Here is a 15,997-nt window from a genome sequence, read left to right on the forward strand (position 1 = left end):
ATATAATCCTATACACACTTTACCTGGGTGTAAGTCCTGTTGGACTCGATAGGACTTATTTCTGCATATACATATTTTGGATTGCACTGTAAAGCCCCATTTTGGGCTCATGGAACTAATTTCATAGTTTTTAAAAAATATATCTTGGCCTTTAAGTTGGCCTCTGAAAATACTCATGAGAAATGTTGATCTGATTTGGAAAATGACAATATTCTGTGGAGCAGTATCCAAAACACATAAGACAATCTGAGATTCAGATCTGACAATCTGTTCTAATAAGTCTTTGCTAAAATATCTATTCATTGGCGGGGAATTGTTATATGTTTTGAAATGTGTAATATATAAAGAAAAATAATTACAATTGTGCTCTCTCTCTTCTCCCCTCTCTTCTTTCCCCTCCCCGAAAATCTCCTGCCATAGCGATTGCATTTGCCTCCAGACTTGTCAGACACAGTGAGCCGCACAAGCAAACAGGATCTGGCAGAATCCACCAAATTGCTGAGCTCAGGATGTAGTGCTATGGCCATAGGCAAGAAGCACCTGGACTTCTAGTGATTTCTACTTAGCAGTTTCGCTCTGATTTACATGACACTCTAATTATGACTGTTAATGACTTATGTAAATATTTTTCTTAATTATTGTGACCCAGTAGTACTTAAAAAAAACTAACTTGCAAGCTGTGTGCCTTATTTTTTATGTTGAAAATGTTGTGGTAGATGTTTCTCCAGTAAACAAACACGTAATTTGAAAGCCTAAAATAGATTGCCAATGTTACAGGATTTTCTGTTGCCATCGACTTCACTGTTGTTATTAAAGTTTAAGGTGAGGAGAAAAAAGTAAATTTGATGTGCTTAACAGAACTGTAATGTATTATAAAAAAAAGTATTTTGAAAATTAAATAAAGTAATGAATTCTTTATCATGGGTTATTTGGATGCCAAACAACAATGGCTTCAGAAAAACATAGTTATATTAAAATGACAAATTATTTTATATAATATATAAGCATTTTATGCTACAGTCCTATACACACTTACCTGGGACTACATCCCATGAAATTCAGTGTGGCTTACTTCTGAGTAGGCATGTTTAGGAGTGCGCTATTAATTACTGTAGTAGAATATCTTCTATGCTAACATGCGGTTATGAGTAATACGATAAAAGAAAAAATGTTGAAAATACATGATAGATAATTAGTTTGCCTCATGGGCTAATAAATATATTAAACTGCTTGAGTGAAATTTTACTAAACATAGACAACGCATTATTTTTTTTATGTAGTTCAAAACAGTAATCCTAAACAACTGAAGTCAGCACTATGAAATTATGTAAACAGACATTATTCAAGACTGAAATTCAAACTGACAGCTACATTAATGCTAGAAAACCAGGGGAGTTCATTGGAGCTTGGAGAAGAGATAACATAGAAAGAAATTCTACAGTGCAGCAGAAAATAAAACCAATTCAAGATTCCATACTATTTTCTATATACTATTTGTAAATGTATGAATATTTTCCATCTAGGAAAAATATATAAATATTTATTGGCAGCAAGATTTGCATATTTGTATAGAACTAATGTACAAACTAGGTGGGTAGGTATATATCAGGAAGTGGCTTTCAAGTGGGGCTTGCAAATTACATTTTATATGGAGTCCTGGCTTTAGGGCAATAAAAGATAATAATTTTTAATTATCTTCCACTGAATTTTCCGTTAAGTTCATTTTAGATTAAAAGTTTAGATCTTACTCTAGATAAGAATTTTACACGGTTGGACTGAAATATCTCCCCCCCCCAAAAAAAAAAACCTTAAATGCTGCCTGTAATAATGTTAATGTACTTTGATGGGATTGGAGCTAAGGTGTTGGTTAAACGATTTACTTTTTATAATGCTGTGAGTAAAACGGAGACATAGCTTTTAAAACTGTCTAATATGATGAATGTCAATCATTTAAAAAAATCCACTGTACCATAAACACATACTGTACACAGCTTTTATTCTGAATTAGAATAATTGAATCAATGACAGTGATTTGCCAGAATGTCAAATCTATCCATCATATCCTGTCACTACCAGTTTATTTTTTCTGATCAAAATCAAAAAGACTACTGTTTTGTCATCCGCTGTTTCATTAGAGGTAACAATTGAGATTTTATTCTTTCTTTTTTAAAGATATGTCTTCTTCATTTTTTTTATTTCTAAAGATGCAAATCCTTTTAAAAATCTATTCAAAATAAAGTTTCAGTACTGAGCTGTCAGTTTCATAAAGCTAATAGACATCTACATTATTATACCCATATATTGCTACGTCTTTCAAATCATTTCTCCTTTCACCTTATATATATTATGGAGCTAAAATTCTCAACAGAATATGAATGGGAACTTGTGAAGATATTCAGTAGATCAGGTATAACAGGTTTAACACTTTAGTTACTCAGTTATGTTTTTAATGTAAATAAGGAATAGGAATCTTGCATACTACTTCTCTATAAACTCTAAACCCTTTAGGCATTATTAAATTAATTTTCTATTATTATTATTATTAATTTGCCAACTCCCTTAATTTTGTTTTAGCAGTGTCTTGCAAATATCATTAAAAAGCCATTTTCTAGTTTACCTGTACACAACTACCATTTCAAATGCTAAGAAACACAAGGAACATATTTTCAACAAGAAAAAAAGAAAGGGGAGATCTTTTAGTGAAATCTACATTAAATGTTTTTCTATTTCAGTAAGTGTACTATGTAAAATAAGTGCTGCAGCATTCAGTGATGTTCCCCTAAGGCAAAAAAGGTAACAAAATGTCTATTCTCTTCCAGAATATTGTATAACTGGCAGTAATTTGAAGGAAAACTGAGGAATAAAGTGGGTATACCCTATTTGGTAAATAGAGCAAACATTGCATAGGATATATTAAGCAACAATTCTGTGAGTTTTTGTATGAAATAAAATCACACAACTTTTACATGAAATTTTCTCTCAATTTACATTTTTCTCTCGATTCCAGTCATGTCCCAAATTAGATATACAACGTAAAAAAGGTCTAAAGATCTGTGTTTTCTTTATTTAATGTACAGCCTTCAAGCCTTATAGGACATGGGCACAGTCCATCAACACGGAGATGCAGCTGGCTGGACGCAGAAGGATCTCCATAAGGTTCAGTGGAGCCCTGTTTCCCCCATTTCTCTTCCCCTCAAAGAACGCAGTCTCAAGTAACTTTCATAGGCAAGAACTGGATAGGAGTAAAGGAAGGGTACATGATCCCTCCCATTCAATGGAGCCCAGTAGTGCATGTGTGCCTCTCGAGTGGGAGATGGAGGAACAGATCTCTTATGCCACTCCCTCTGCAAGTTGGCAGTTGTGTCCATATGAGAATAGACAATAGATTATGCCCAAAGATGGTTGAAGGATTACCCATCAACTGAAGAGAGTTGAGCATGGTCTACATATGCAGCATCATGAAGTTGCAGAATGGATTGTACCACTTCAGATTGCTGGTGGGGGCATCACATTTTTCATACTCCCCAATGTTGTTTTATTTCTACCCTGCCTTTTAGGGCAAGCCCTCACAAAATGGATTACAGTAAAACATTAAAAGCAATACACCAATGGGATAAATAACAATGGGATAAATGGGATAAATAACATAAAATAGAAACAACATCAGATAGAATTATATATAAGGAACAGATACAAAATAAATAAAAGGCTTGGTGGAATAAAAACAAGTCTTCAGGGTTTGCTAAAATTATGCAAGAGAAGGAGCCTAACAGAGTTCTCAGGGGAAAGAAAAAGTCCTGTAAGTTAAAAAAAACAAAATGTATAGAAGAGTGAACAACCTTTGTTACTGGTATTCAGATGTTCTTTTTTAATGTGAGGAAGCATTTATAAATGGTATCCCCCACCTACAGTCTCTAGGGGTGCACGAAACCCACTTACCTGGTCTCGCAGCTTTTCGCGGTGGGGGGGAGGCGCTTCGCTGCTCTCCCCCCGAAGTTCAGGCCAGGGGGGGGAGGCTTCCCGCCTCGCCCGGCCGAAATTCAGGCCAGGGGGGAGGCTTCCCGCCTCGCCCGGCCGAAATTCAGGCCGGGGAGGAGGCGCCTCACCTCGCCCGGCCGCGAAATTAAAAGTTAAAAAAAAAAACGCCCCCGTGATAGGCTACGTGACGATTAATGTAGCCTATCACGGCTAGATCTGCAAAGTCAGCCGTGATAGGCTACGTAAATCGTCACGTAGCCTATCACGGGTGACTTAAAAAAAAAAAAAGCGCGTACGCAAATGGCGGCCCCCATAGGGAGCCGCCATTCGCGTTCCTTCTTTGGTCGTTGTAGTCTACGTAAATCTTTACGTAGACTACGGCGAAAATAAGGGCAACGCAAATAGCGTTGCCCTTATTTTCGCCATAGTCTACATAATCTTTACGTAGACTACAGCGACCAAATAAGGAACGGGAATGGCGGCTCCCTATGGGGGCCGCCATTATCCGTACGCGCTTTTTTTTTTTTTTAAGTCACCCGTGATAGGCTACGTGACAATTTACGTAGCCTATCACGGCTGACTTTGCAAATCTAGCCATGATAGGCTACATTAATCGTCACGTAGCCTATCACGGGGGCGTTTTTTTTTTTTTTTAGTTTTATTGGAATGGCGGCGGCGGCAGCTGGTCGAAAGATCGGCTGCCGCAGCCGCCCCTGACGACCCGACGAACCGCCGGCCAGACCCGCCGCCGGGAGGGACATTCGGCAAAGGTAAGTCCCGTCCCGGGGGGGGTGCAGGGGGTGGGGGGGTGCGGAGAATTTCTCCCCGAAACTTGTTCGGGGGGCCGAACACGTTGGCGCTCAGCCCCCTGAAGTTTTGGGGAGAAATTCTCCGCCAACCTAGTTACAGGCCATGCTTCCATCCCAAGACCAGGGGCAACTGTACCGTCATGGGCTTAAAGGCAGAGCCCCCTTTTAAACAAAAAGGAGAAATATAATTAAAATAATGCATCACTTTGATTATTACTTTATTTGGTTCCCCAAACTAATATTCAGCTCAGTTCCAACCCAACAGTCAGACAGCAAGGAGGGAAGCCTCTAGAGTAAGTTACTTGATCTGTTTTATGGAGCCAGATATGGAACTGGGCAAATTCCTTCCACAGAGTGGGTTTATTTTCTCCTAGAACTAACCTTGCTCTAGAATACTGGCTTCTTATTAACTCATCCCCTTCCATTTCCCCCTGCAAAGGCAAACACAGTGGGCCAGTTCAGACAACAGGACAGTCCATCGTGAGTTAGTTAACCCTTGAGGGGCTGTGGCATGTTCATTCCGTCGTTATGAATACGTAGCACCTGACCGGGGGGCGGGGGGAGATTGCCGTGACTTGTGTTGTGTGAACCTGACTGGGGAGGGTTATTCGAGGGTTAAATAATCTTTGCATAAGCGTAGAAGAGACCTGGTCAGGGTTTAGGGCCACAGCCCCTTGACGGTTAATTAACACACAATGGGCTGTCCTGTTGTCTGAACCAGGTCAAAAGCTGCTTCAGGGGGCTGGGAGAAAACAGACCCACTGAGAGCCCATCAGCTGACTGGGGAGGAATTTAAGCTTGTGGCATCATCACCACATCTTGCCATAGCAATTCCGTAAATGAATTGTGTGTTCCGTGAAGAAGTTCTTTCATTTGTCTGCCTGAATCTACTGCCAATCATTTTCATAAGATGACCTTCATTTCTAGTACTGTGAAAGTGGGGGGAAAACCTATCTCTATCCAATGTCTCTGCACCATGCTTAATTTGAGAAATCTCAATCATGACTCCCCTTAGTTGCCATTTTTTAAACTAAAAAGCCATAAGCAATGTAACCTTTCCTTGCAGGAAAGAACTCTAGTCCCCTGATCATTTTGATTACCCTTTTCTGCGCATTCTCCCACTCTACACTACTTATGTATTCAAATAATTTTTTATACCACCTGTCATGTACAACATATCCAAGTGGTTTACAATAATAAAACTGCATTGCAAATATAAAATAGGCTAATTTATTTCGGGGTGGGATGACGAAACCAAACACAACATTCCAGGTGTGACCACATCTAGATTTTTATAGGAACATTGCAATGTTAGCAGTTCTGTTTGGATCCCTTTCCTAATAATCCCTAGAATAGAATTTACCTTGTGCTGCACACTGCATCAACCTTTTCATTAAACTATCCATCACAACCCCAAGATCTCTGTCCTGGTTTGTTGCCACCCGTTCTGATCCCATCATTGTATATGATCCCATCATTGTGGGATGATGGGTCATTTAGATCCTTGCCCATCCTGGCTTGTGAAATCTGCCAGAGCTGGGCTGGATATCTGGACCTCTGAGGTGGTAAATGCCTCCTTGAGGGACGGCAAGGTCCCTGCAGCTTTGAAAGAAGCTGTGGTGAGGCCCTTGCTGAAGAAACCAAATTTAGATCCTATGGTGCCAGATAATTACCTTCCTGTGTCAAATTTGCCATTCTTGGGCAAGGTGCTGGAGTGTGTGGTAGCCTTGGAGTGTGTGGTAGCCTCACAACTCCAAGCCGTTTGGGATGAAACTGTTTAGATCCATTCCAGTCAGGTTTCCAGGTTTATGGGACAGAAACAGCCTTGGTCGCCCTGGTTGTTGACTTACTCTGGGGAATAGATGGGGGGACTGCAACCCTGTTGGTTCTTCTGGCCCTCTCAGCAGCTTTTGATACCATCAACCATGGTATCCTTCTGGATCATTTATCTGGAATGGGCTTGGGAGGCACAGTTTTAAAGTGGTTCCGGTCCTTTCTGGAGGAGTGGTCTCAGAAGGTCGAGCTGGGGGACTTCGGTTCCACCCCATGGCCATTAGCCTGTGGGGCCTGCAAGGTTCTATCTTGTCCCCCATGCTTTTTAACATCTACATGAAACCGCTGGGTCATCAGGAGGTTTGGGGGGAAAGGTCATCAGCATGTGGGTGATACTCAGCTCTACCTCTCATTTCCATCTGCACATCCCAGGGAGGCTGTGGAACGCTTGAATCTGTGTCTGGAGGCTGTTTTGGGATGGATGAGGGTGAACAAGCTGAAACTTAATCCAGACAAGATGGAGGTACTGTGGGTTGGGAAACCAACTACTTCAGATGGAGGTTTACAACTGGTCAACTGGGGGTTGCACTCCCCCTGAAAGACCAAGTGCACAGTCTGGGAGTCCTCCTGAACTCTGGTCTAACTGGGGAAGCCCAGGTGGCTGCGGTGTCCAGGAGTGCTTTCTACCAGCTTAGGCCGATACACCAACTGCAGCCCTATCTGGAGAGGATGGACCTTGCCTTGGTTATCCATGCACTAGTCGTGTCCAGGCTGGACTACTCTAATGCGCTATACATAGGGCTGCCTTTGAAGACAGTTCAGAAACTCCAGCTTGTGTAGAATGCGGCTGCCCGAGTATTGGTGGGGGTGAGGCGATTTGATCACATAACGCCTATACTGCACCAACTGCACTGGTTACCGGTGCATTTCCGAGTCCAATTCAAAGTGCTAGTTTTGACCTTTAAAGCCTTAAATGGTTTGGGACTAAGTTATTTGAAGGCTGTCTTCACTCCTTGGTTTTTTAGCAGGATTGTTCTTCTTTAATCACTGGCTTTCACAGGAGCTTTTCACCCATATCAGCCTGCCCATACTTTCAGATCAGAAAGAGCCGCCCTTCTCATTTACCCACCTGTGAGAGCAGTCAGGTGGGTGATCCCATGTGAGAGGGCCTTCTCTGCAGTGGCCCCACACCTTTGGAACAAGCTGCCATCGGAGTTCCGCCATGCTCTGTCATCGCAGACTTTTAAGAAGGCCTTGAAAACATATTATTTTACCTTGGGTTACCTGTGATATGACTGCTATTGTTGCTGTTACTGCTGTTGCTGGTTTTATTGTTGGCTTTTATTGTTGTTTTTATAGTTTTTATGTTTTTATCACTTTTAATATTTTAACTTTTTATGTATTTTATTGCTGTAAGCTGCCGTGGGAGGGCTTCTGCCCTGAAAGGCAGCCAAGTAGTAGTAGTAGTGGTGGTGGTGGTGGTGGTGGTGGTATATGTGGTTAGGATTTTTTGCCTCAGGGTGCATCACTTTACATTTACATTTAACTGCATTTACCATTTTGTTACCCATTTGCCCAGATCAGAGAGATTCTTTTGGAGCTCTTTGAATTCCTCCTTGATTTTCACCACTCTGAATAGTTTGATGACTCACAAACTTGGCCACCTCACCTTTCTCCCCTAACTCCAGATCATTCCTGTATGAATAATTTAAAAAGCATTGGTCACAATAGACATCCGGGTGGGGGAGCACTTTTTCTTTACTTCACTGAGAGAATTATCCATTTATTCTTATTCTCTATTTCCTTTTCTTTAACCAGTTACTAATGCACAAGAGGACCCAGGCTCTCTTCACTCCTTGGTTTTTTAGCAGGATCGTTCTTCTTTAATCACTGGTTTTCACAGGAGCTTTAAACGATGACAGTGCTGCTGTCCTGCTGCCATCTCACAACTTCCCCTCCCTCTTCCCATGAGAGCAGGGAAATCCCGGCATTTCCTGTGCTTGCGATTGAAATTGCCATTTCCCCCCTGTGTATTTCCCCTTCAGTGCTTTGTCCCGCTTTGTGTGGGCATGTTTTAGGGGGTGTTGCTGGGCGGTGTTGAATAACATTGTCATGTCAACAAATCGGTGGGAGGGTGGGGGCAGGTCACTGACCATGCTTCCAGTGACATTTCTGTCTCCCATTCCACTACGGGCTCTTGAACTGTAAAGTGGTTAACCATCCCAAATGCTTCTCCGAGATCCCCCTGAACACAGCAATGCTTACTTCTGAGTAAACTCATCGGCTGTAAGGCCTTTCTTTCCTGGGAGTAAGTGCCATTGAAACCTGCAAGGCTTGCTTCTGAGTAGACATGCCTAGGAGTGCATTGTAAATCTACTTAGAGTAGCAGTCTTAAGGTCTCCCATCCCTTTCAATGCATTTACTTTGAACCTCCCCCTCCCGTTGACTTCACTGACTCCCTTTTGCTCACCAGATTGATGTGTTTTTTTCATCCCAGGGTGGATGGGGGAGTCTCCCTTCTCAGCCACGCAGGAGAAAGGCTTGACAGTTAGGATTTCAATGGGTATTGAAAGTGCCTTTTCTCCTCCCCTGAATAAATTCATCATGCAGAGTTTGGAATCGTCAGTTTTAATAGCTCCTTTTGGGGTGTGGAGTTGTTTTAGATAAGGCAGTAATGCTCCCTCCCACCTAGCCAGCCACTATCTCTTCTCCTAGCCCACCTTGCAAAGTCGTTGGGAAGCCAGAATAAGGGGGAAGAGCAACAACAGCGCAGGGGCAGGGGGAAGCAAACTGGGTCTAATGAAGAAGGTGCCCCCTGTGAAGTGGTTACCGGGGTGGGGGTGGGGGGCTGCTAGGGATGGCTTGGTGCATTGACTGTATGCAAGTCCGTTTGCGGATTTCTTACTTCTGTAGTTGGAAACCTGGAAATCGGTATACCCTTCAAACTCAGTAGCACAAGCAATATACTGCATTTAATTCCATCATGCACTGACATATTTAGCAGAGAAGAACTAGCAGCGCCAGCAACCTCAGGGTAAGCCACCGAGAAGACTCTCTCTCCCTTGTCACGAAGTAGGTGGAAGGAGGGGACCAGCTCCCATAGCCCCCCATCCAGGTCACTAGAAAGGCTTCCAACTTCCCTCCTGCTTGGAGGAGTGGGGGGACGGGCAGAGCCATCAATCACATTACAGGAACCAATGATCAGGGGAGGGGAGGAAGCAAGGGGCCAACAGCCCCCTTCTGTCCTGATTGTTCCATGGAGCTCCACCCAACCATGAAAAGGTATAGAGCGGAGGGATGCACTCTATGAGAGATGCCTGTCAACAGGGCTGGTGTAAATCCCAGAAAGGATCTGGAATCAAAAGGACTGGTTTGTAGTTAGATAAAATGCCAGTTGTGAAGACAGCCCCACAGTGATTTTGTAGAGGAGTCTGCTCCTTGAATTTGGCTAGTTTATTGGACTGTATTGCCTTCCACATTTCTGGTAAGCCCTCTCTCATGGAAGCTATATCTTCTATCCATGGATATGCAGTTGTTTCTTAGTAGGGAGACCATGACCCTCGGCAGAGATTTAAAGGCTCTCTTTCCTTTGTAAGTGCTGTATAAGTACAGAACGCGGCGGTACAGAACACGGCGGCTCGCCTGATTAAAGGCAGCCGCCAGCGAGATCACATCACTCCAGTGCTGAAGGAGTTGCACTGGTTACCAGTTGTTTTCCGGGCCAAATTCAAGGTGTTGGTTTTGACCTTTAAAACCCTATATGGTTCCGGCCCAGCCTATCTTAAGGAGCGCCTCCAGCAGCACCAGACAGGCCGCTTAACAAGATCAGCCTCGGATGGCCTTCTCTCTATCCCATCAGCCAGGACAGCTAGACTGGTGGGGATGAGGGAGAGGGCCTTTTCTGTGGTGGCCCCCACTTTGTGGAACTCCCTCCCTAGGGAACTCCGTCATGCCCCCTCTTTAATGAGCTTCCGTCATACATTAAAAATGTGGCTGTTCAGGCAGGCATTTGGGGTGGGTTAGGGTATTTTAGAAAATGTTTTTATTGTAGAATTTTATTGTTTTAAACTGTTTTTATTGTATGTTGTACATCGCCCAGAGTGGCTGGGTGACCAGCCAGATGGGCGATTAATAAATTTAATAATAAATAAATAAATATAGCCCCAGCAACTGATATGATGGTGCATGGGCTGGAGAATTCAATGTTTCTTCAGAAGTTGCTACTATTTAGTACAGGGGTGGACAACCTGTGGCCCTCCAGAAGTTTTGGCTTGTGACTCTTATTATCCCTCATTGGTGATGCTGGTTAGGACTGATGGGAGTTGTAGGCCAAAACAGCTGGAGGGTCACAAGTTGCCTACTCTTGATTTAGTACCTGCCATACCTTTAGTCAATTCTACAGCCCTAGGTTTGGATCCAGATTTTGTCCATCCATGGAAGGTTTTTGATCCAGCAGAAGGATCCCAGTGGAGGGAGTCGACTTTTGATGATTCCTCCTTCCTGCTGCAGCCAATGTCTGCAATTTTTTTTTAACTTTGATTGCAATGCTGAAAAATAATTCTTTCAAAAGCAGACAATACAGCTGTCATCATATTACACTGAATGGTTTGGATCCAACATGGTGTGAACAGAAGTCACTCGTGCAACAGGATTTCAGCTAGTGCAACAGGACGTCCCTGTCTTCTCTTGCCTGTGCAGCCCCTGCCTGCCCCCCAAATCTGCTGTGGGGGTCTCCCAACTCTCCGGAGCAGATTTGGGGTGTGCATGGAGGGGGGGCTGCAGCGGAGAGGGAAATCTGTTTCGCCAGCAGTCTTCCACTGGTGGAACAACTCCATTGGATGCAATCCATTGTGTTTAAAAATGACCTTTTCTCCCATCATCAGCCTTCAAGTTTAAGTAATCAAACTCAGATGCACTGACCCTGGTAAAATGTGTACTGTATCATAACAACACGGACCAAAATGGATTTTCTCCATTAAAGAACATTCTCACTTGAAATTTACAAAGCAATCACCCTTCCTGTTAGTAAAGTGGATGTCCAGGATGTGAATAGTCTGGGTGCCAAAATAGACTAGAAGAGAGAGCAGGAGTGGGTATGTGGTCAGAGGAGTTATGCAGCAAAATCTTGGGTGCAAGGAGTGTTTATCGCTGATAAAATAAGAGATGAGGAGAAATATTTGGCTTCAATAAATGTCAGGAGGTGGTAAAGAAAGAAACTCAGGGAAAGCAAGCAAAGTGAGAGACAATTGAAAGTGACAGTTGGTTTGAAAAACTACATCTAGCCATTCACAACTGTTACTGACATGGGGAGGGGGGTACTGATGGAAGTACAGACCAGTTTCTGAGGAGAAAAAAAATATGGCAGAGTGATGCAAGATAGGTGCTAGTCCATAGGGAAAAACAAAACACACACACACCCCGATACAAAGAGAAAAGAAAAGATAGTGAAAAATTGTAAGTAAAATATAGATTTAAAAATTGTACATGTGCAGAAAGAAGAGGGAGGGGGAATAAAGCATTGGCAATTAGGAAACCATAGAGAAAGCTGTCCATATTCAGACAGCACCAGTTGTTTACAGTTAGAGAAGAAATTATAGGAACTTAAAAAAAAGATTTAGATATATCAATGTAAATGCAGAAATGAATGAGGTGAGGACAAAAGTCTTGACAACAGTGCCTTCAATGGAAAAGACAGGGGGGAAATCCTATGGGCCTTGGGATGATATCCCAGGGGCTATGGGATGTAGAGAATCTTTTCTGCCTATGGCTGCCCTCTCCACAGGCAGAGAAGGAGGTCTGCCCTCAGAAGCATCCCCACTGAGGTGCTGAAACCTCTGCTGCTGTTGCCGCTCTGCCAAGTGCTTTGATGGAAGGAAAAAGGAAAGGTTCCTCCTGTGCAAGCTCTGGGTCATTACTGACCCCTAGAGGGACGCTGCTTTCGCTGGCGTTTTCATGGCAGAGTATAGCGAGGTGGTTTGCCAGTGCCTTCCCCAGTCGTGACTACCTTTCCCCCAGCAAGCTGGTTACTCATTTTACCAATCTCGGAAGGATGGAGGGCTGAGTTGACCTGAGCCAGCTACCCGAGACCCAGCTTCCGCTGGGATCGAACTCAGGTTGTGGGGAGAATTTCGGTTGCAATACTGCCGCCTACCACTCTGCGCCACACAATGGCAAAAAGGAGGCATGTTGGAATAGATCCGGGGATGTCCTACGAACCCCACCCCACCCCCCAAAAGGGGGGGTATGCCAGCTCTTTTCTCTCCCATTAGAACCAATGAGAAAGAAAATAGGTCTCTGGGGAGGAAAGACACTGTGTCCCACCCACCCCTCCCTCCAAACACACACATTTTGCCCTGCCAGTGCAAGCTCAGCAGGGCATAGGAAGGGGTGGGTTGACCACCATGGATTCTCCTGCCCGCATTGGTTTGTTCTGTAAGACTCCAATCCAGTGGAGGCTGATAGTTACTGCTCATGTGGATATTGAGGCTTTGGGTATATTATGCAACATAAGTGCTTCTACACTTCACTCCCATGTTTAAAATTCACTTTAGTGCAGGCTGGTGGCTCCAATGTCAGTGGGGTGGTAAACCCAGCCTGGGTCTCAGTCAGAACCAGTCAGAACTCTAAAGGAACTATCAAAGGTGCACACTTTGGCTAACTCCTTTAGAGTTCTGACTGAATCCTGGAGCAGATTCACCACCCCACTGACATCGGAGCCCACAGCCTCCATTGCTCCGGTCGTATGCACACTTACCTGGAAGCAATTGATTATTTCTGAATAGACACACATTGGATTGTGCTGTTAGAAAGTTACTAGAATACACTCAGCAAAAGAATGAATTGTATTTAAAAAAAACACTGTATTGTGTTCTCATATTCCTCCCCTTCCCCCAAACCATAACATATAAAGCTAAGGCAGTGAGAAGGAAGAAGAAAGCCGTGTTCAGTTTAAGTTCAGTCACCAAGCACTAATAAAACTGGCATAAAAGTGTGTGACAAAATGTTTGTGGGGAGAAACTCATGAAGATTCCTAAAACAGACTACAAAAACATCTTTTTAAAAAGTATATTATCCTCCCACAGAAATGGAAGCAGAAGGACATACTGTATAAATATAGCATTAAAAGAAGTGGGAGAAATCTTTACGCAGTCCTGCAAAGCATAAGCAAAGTTGTTCTCCTAATCAGAACAAGACAGGAACATAAAGCAAAGACAGTGACAAGGGGGGAAACCAAGTTCACTTCAAGTTAGAATCATAGAATAGTAGGGTTGGAAGGGGCCTACAAGGCCATCGAGTCCAACCCCCTGCTCAATGCAGGAATCCAAGTCGGAGCATCCCTGACAGATGGCTGTCCAGCCTCGTCTTGAAGGCCTCCAGTGTGGGAGAGCCCACCACCTCCCTAGGTCATTGGTTCCATTGTCGTATTGCTCTAACAGGACGTTTTTCCTGATGTGCAGCCGGAATCTGGCTTCCTGTAACTTGAGCCCATTATTCCATGTCTTGCACTCTGGGATGATCGAGAAGAGATCCTGGCCTTCCTCTCTGTGACAACCTTTCAAGTACTTGAAGAGCGCTATCCTATCTCTGCTCAGTCTTCTCTTCTCAAGGCTATACATTCCCAGTTCTTTCAGTCTCTCTTCATAGGGCTTTGTTTCCAGTCCCCTGATCATCTTTGTTGCCCTCCTCTGAACCCTCTCCAGTTTGTCTGCATCCTTCTTAAAGCGTGGCACCCAGAACTGGACACAGTACTCCAGATGAGGCCTAACCAGTGCTGAGTAGAGGGGAACTAGTACTTCCCGGGATTTGGAAGCTATGCTTCTATTAATGCAGTCCAAAAGAGCATTTGCCTTTTTTGCAGCCACATCACGTTGTTAGCTCATATTCAGCTTGTGATCAACAACAGTTCCCAGATCCTTCTCGCTTGTAGTGTGGTTGAGCCACATATCCCCCATCTTGTAACTGTGCATTTGGTTTCTTTTTCCTAGGTGCAGAACTTGGCATTTATCCCTATTAAATGTCATTCTGTTGTTTTCTGCCCAGCACTCCAGTCTATCCAGATCACTTTGAATTTTGTTTCTGTCTTCCAAAGATTAAGTTAAGGCAAAGTTAAGGCATTAATAAGCGTCTAAAGCACAGTGATGTTATGGTGCATGGAAAATTAAAGTGGGGGGGAAATAGACTGAGGGGGAGAATAAAACTGTCTTTTTATACAGACTGTAAAGATAGCTAATCATATAGAACTTTGTAAAGAACACGGAGGATAACGAAGGATGCAATCCTATGTGTGTTTAGATAGAAAGTTGTAGGAGTTGTAGGATTTTTTTCTGTCTGAAGATGCATAGGATTGTGCCCTATGGAAGTTAATTTGGCATATGTCCAGAAAGTAGAACAGAACATTTATTACAGAAAAGAGGACAACAGAAAGCTGAACAGATGTGTGTTCATCAAACAGGAATAAGACATCACAATCTAGAAATCAGCAGCATGATTGATTTTATTGAGTCATAGCTGGACCACACAATATATCTTGAACAGGGTAATCTTATACATGTCTATTCAGAAGTAAATCCCATTGAATTCAATGGAGCTGACTCCCAGGTAAATACGTATAAGACTGCAGCTTAAATTAAACACACACACACACATGCGTGCGCACCCCCCCCCCATAGCTCTTTAAAATGCCAAGCACTCCATGAATTTTGATATAGGCAGTTCAATACATATATGTGTCAATACCACTCAGCCAAATCGGTGCTTACATAATGTTATTTCACAAAGGAAAATGTCACTGTTCCTTTAGCAGAGCATCCAAGAACTTCACCAAGTCTTTTAGGGTGCAATCCTATGCATGTTTAGAGAGAGAACAGGCCTACAACTCCCAGCATCCCCCAGCCAGCTCTGCTGGTTGGGGAATGCTGAGAGTTGTAGGCCTTTTCTCTGTCTAAACTTGCATAGGATTGCGCCCTTAACTAGTGAACCACCTGTTTCACAGCATTTCATAGTATTTGCCATTATAACTGTAGGAGCGTGTGTATCCGCAGAAGCTGATTTAAAAACTAGAGGAGTTCTACCTGAGCATGGATTATATTTTGCTTTGAAGTACATGGAAATGGTGTGTTGTGACATAGCAAGCCTATATTCTAAAGAACAGTCTGTGCCTTCCTGAGAGCAATTATATATTTTAGATGCATCAGAAGTAACTGAATTATGAATGCAGTGAATAGAAAATTCAGATCTTAATTTTTTTAAAAAATTGCTGCATCATTTAACTATGGCACTCCAGGAAATAAATTCATATGAAGAATATATAGACATATGAGAGAAAATTTTAATTTAGAAAAAAGTGTAGCAAAAGATGAAAGAAGATGTAACGAATTGTCCATTCATTTTTACATTAACAGTGCAATTCCATGGTCAATCATTTCCAGGAGTGTAAT

General features: G+C 43.0%; 1 protein-coding gene across 9 annotated transcripts in view; it reads left to right on the plus strand.

The window, feature by feature from the left end:
* ELP4 (elongator acetyltransferase complex subunit 4) overlaps positions 1-15,997 on the plus strand; it is a 273,599-nt gene that overhangs the window by 224,060 nt on the left and 33,542 nt on the right. For 4 of the 9 annotated variants that reach the window (XM_084852955.1, XM_084852980.1, XM_084852971.1 and 1 more), the window contains one exon: positions 421-2,969. The exons of 1 other annotated variant lie outside the window; for it this stretch is intronic. In XM_084852955.1, the coding sequence (XP_084709081.1) occupies positions 421-552 (132 nt within the window). In that variant the 3' untranslated portion in view covers positions 553-2,969. Of the gene's footprint in view, positions 1-420; positions 2,970-3,077; positions 3,245-15,997 lie in introns of those variants that run through there. 4 more of the 9 variants (XR_014790629.1, XR_014790626.1, XM_084852962.1 and 1 more) reach the window with 4 other exon arrangements.

The sequence above is a fragment of the Heloderma suspectum genome, chromosome 1, assembly GCF_057233095.1.
Source record: "Heloderma suspectum isolate Gila_16-S chromosome 1, 16-S_ref, whole genome shotgun sequence".
Taxonomy (NCBI): domain Eukaryota; kingdom Metazoa; phylum Chordata; class Lepidosauria; order Squamata; family Helodermatidae; genus Heloderma; species Heloderma suspectum.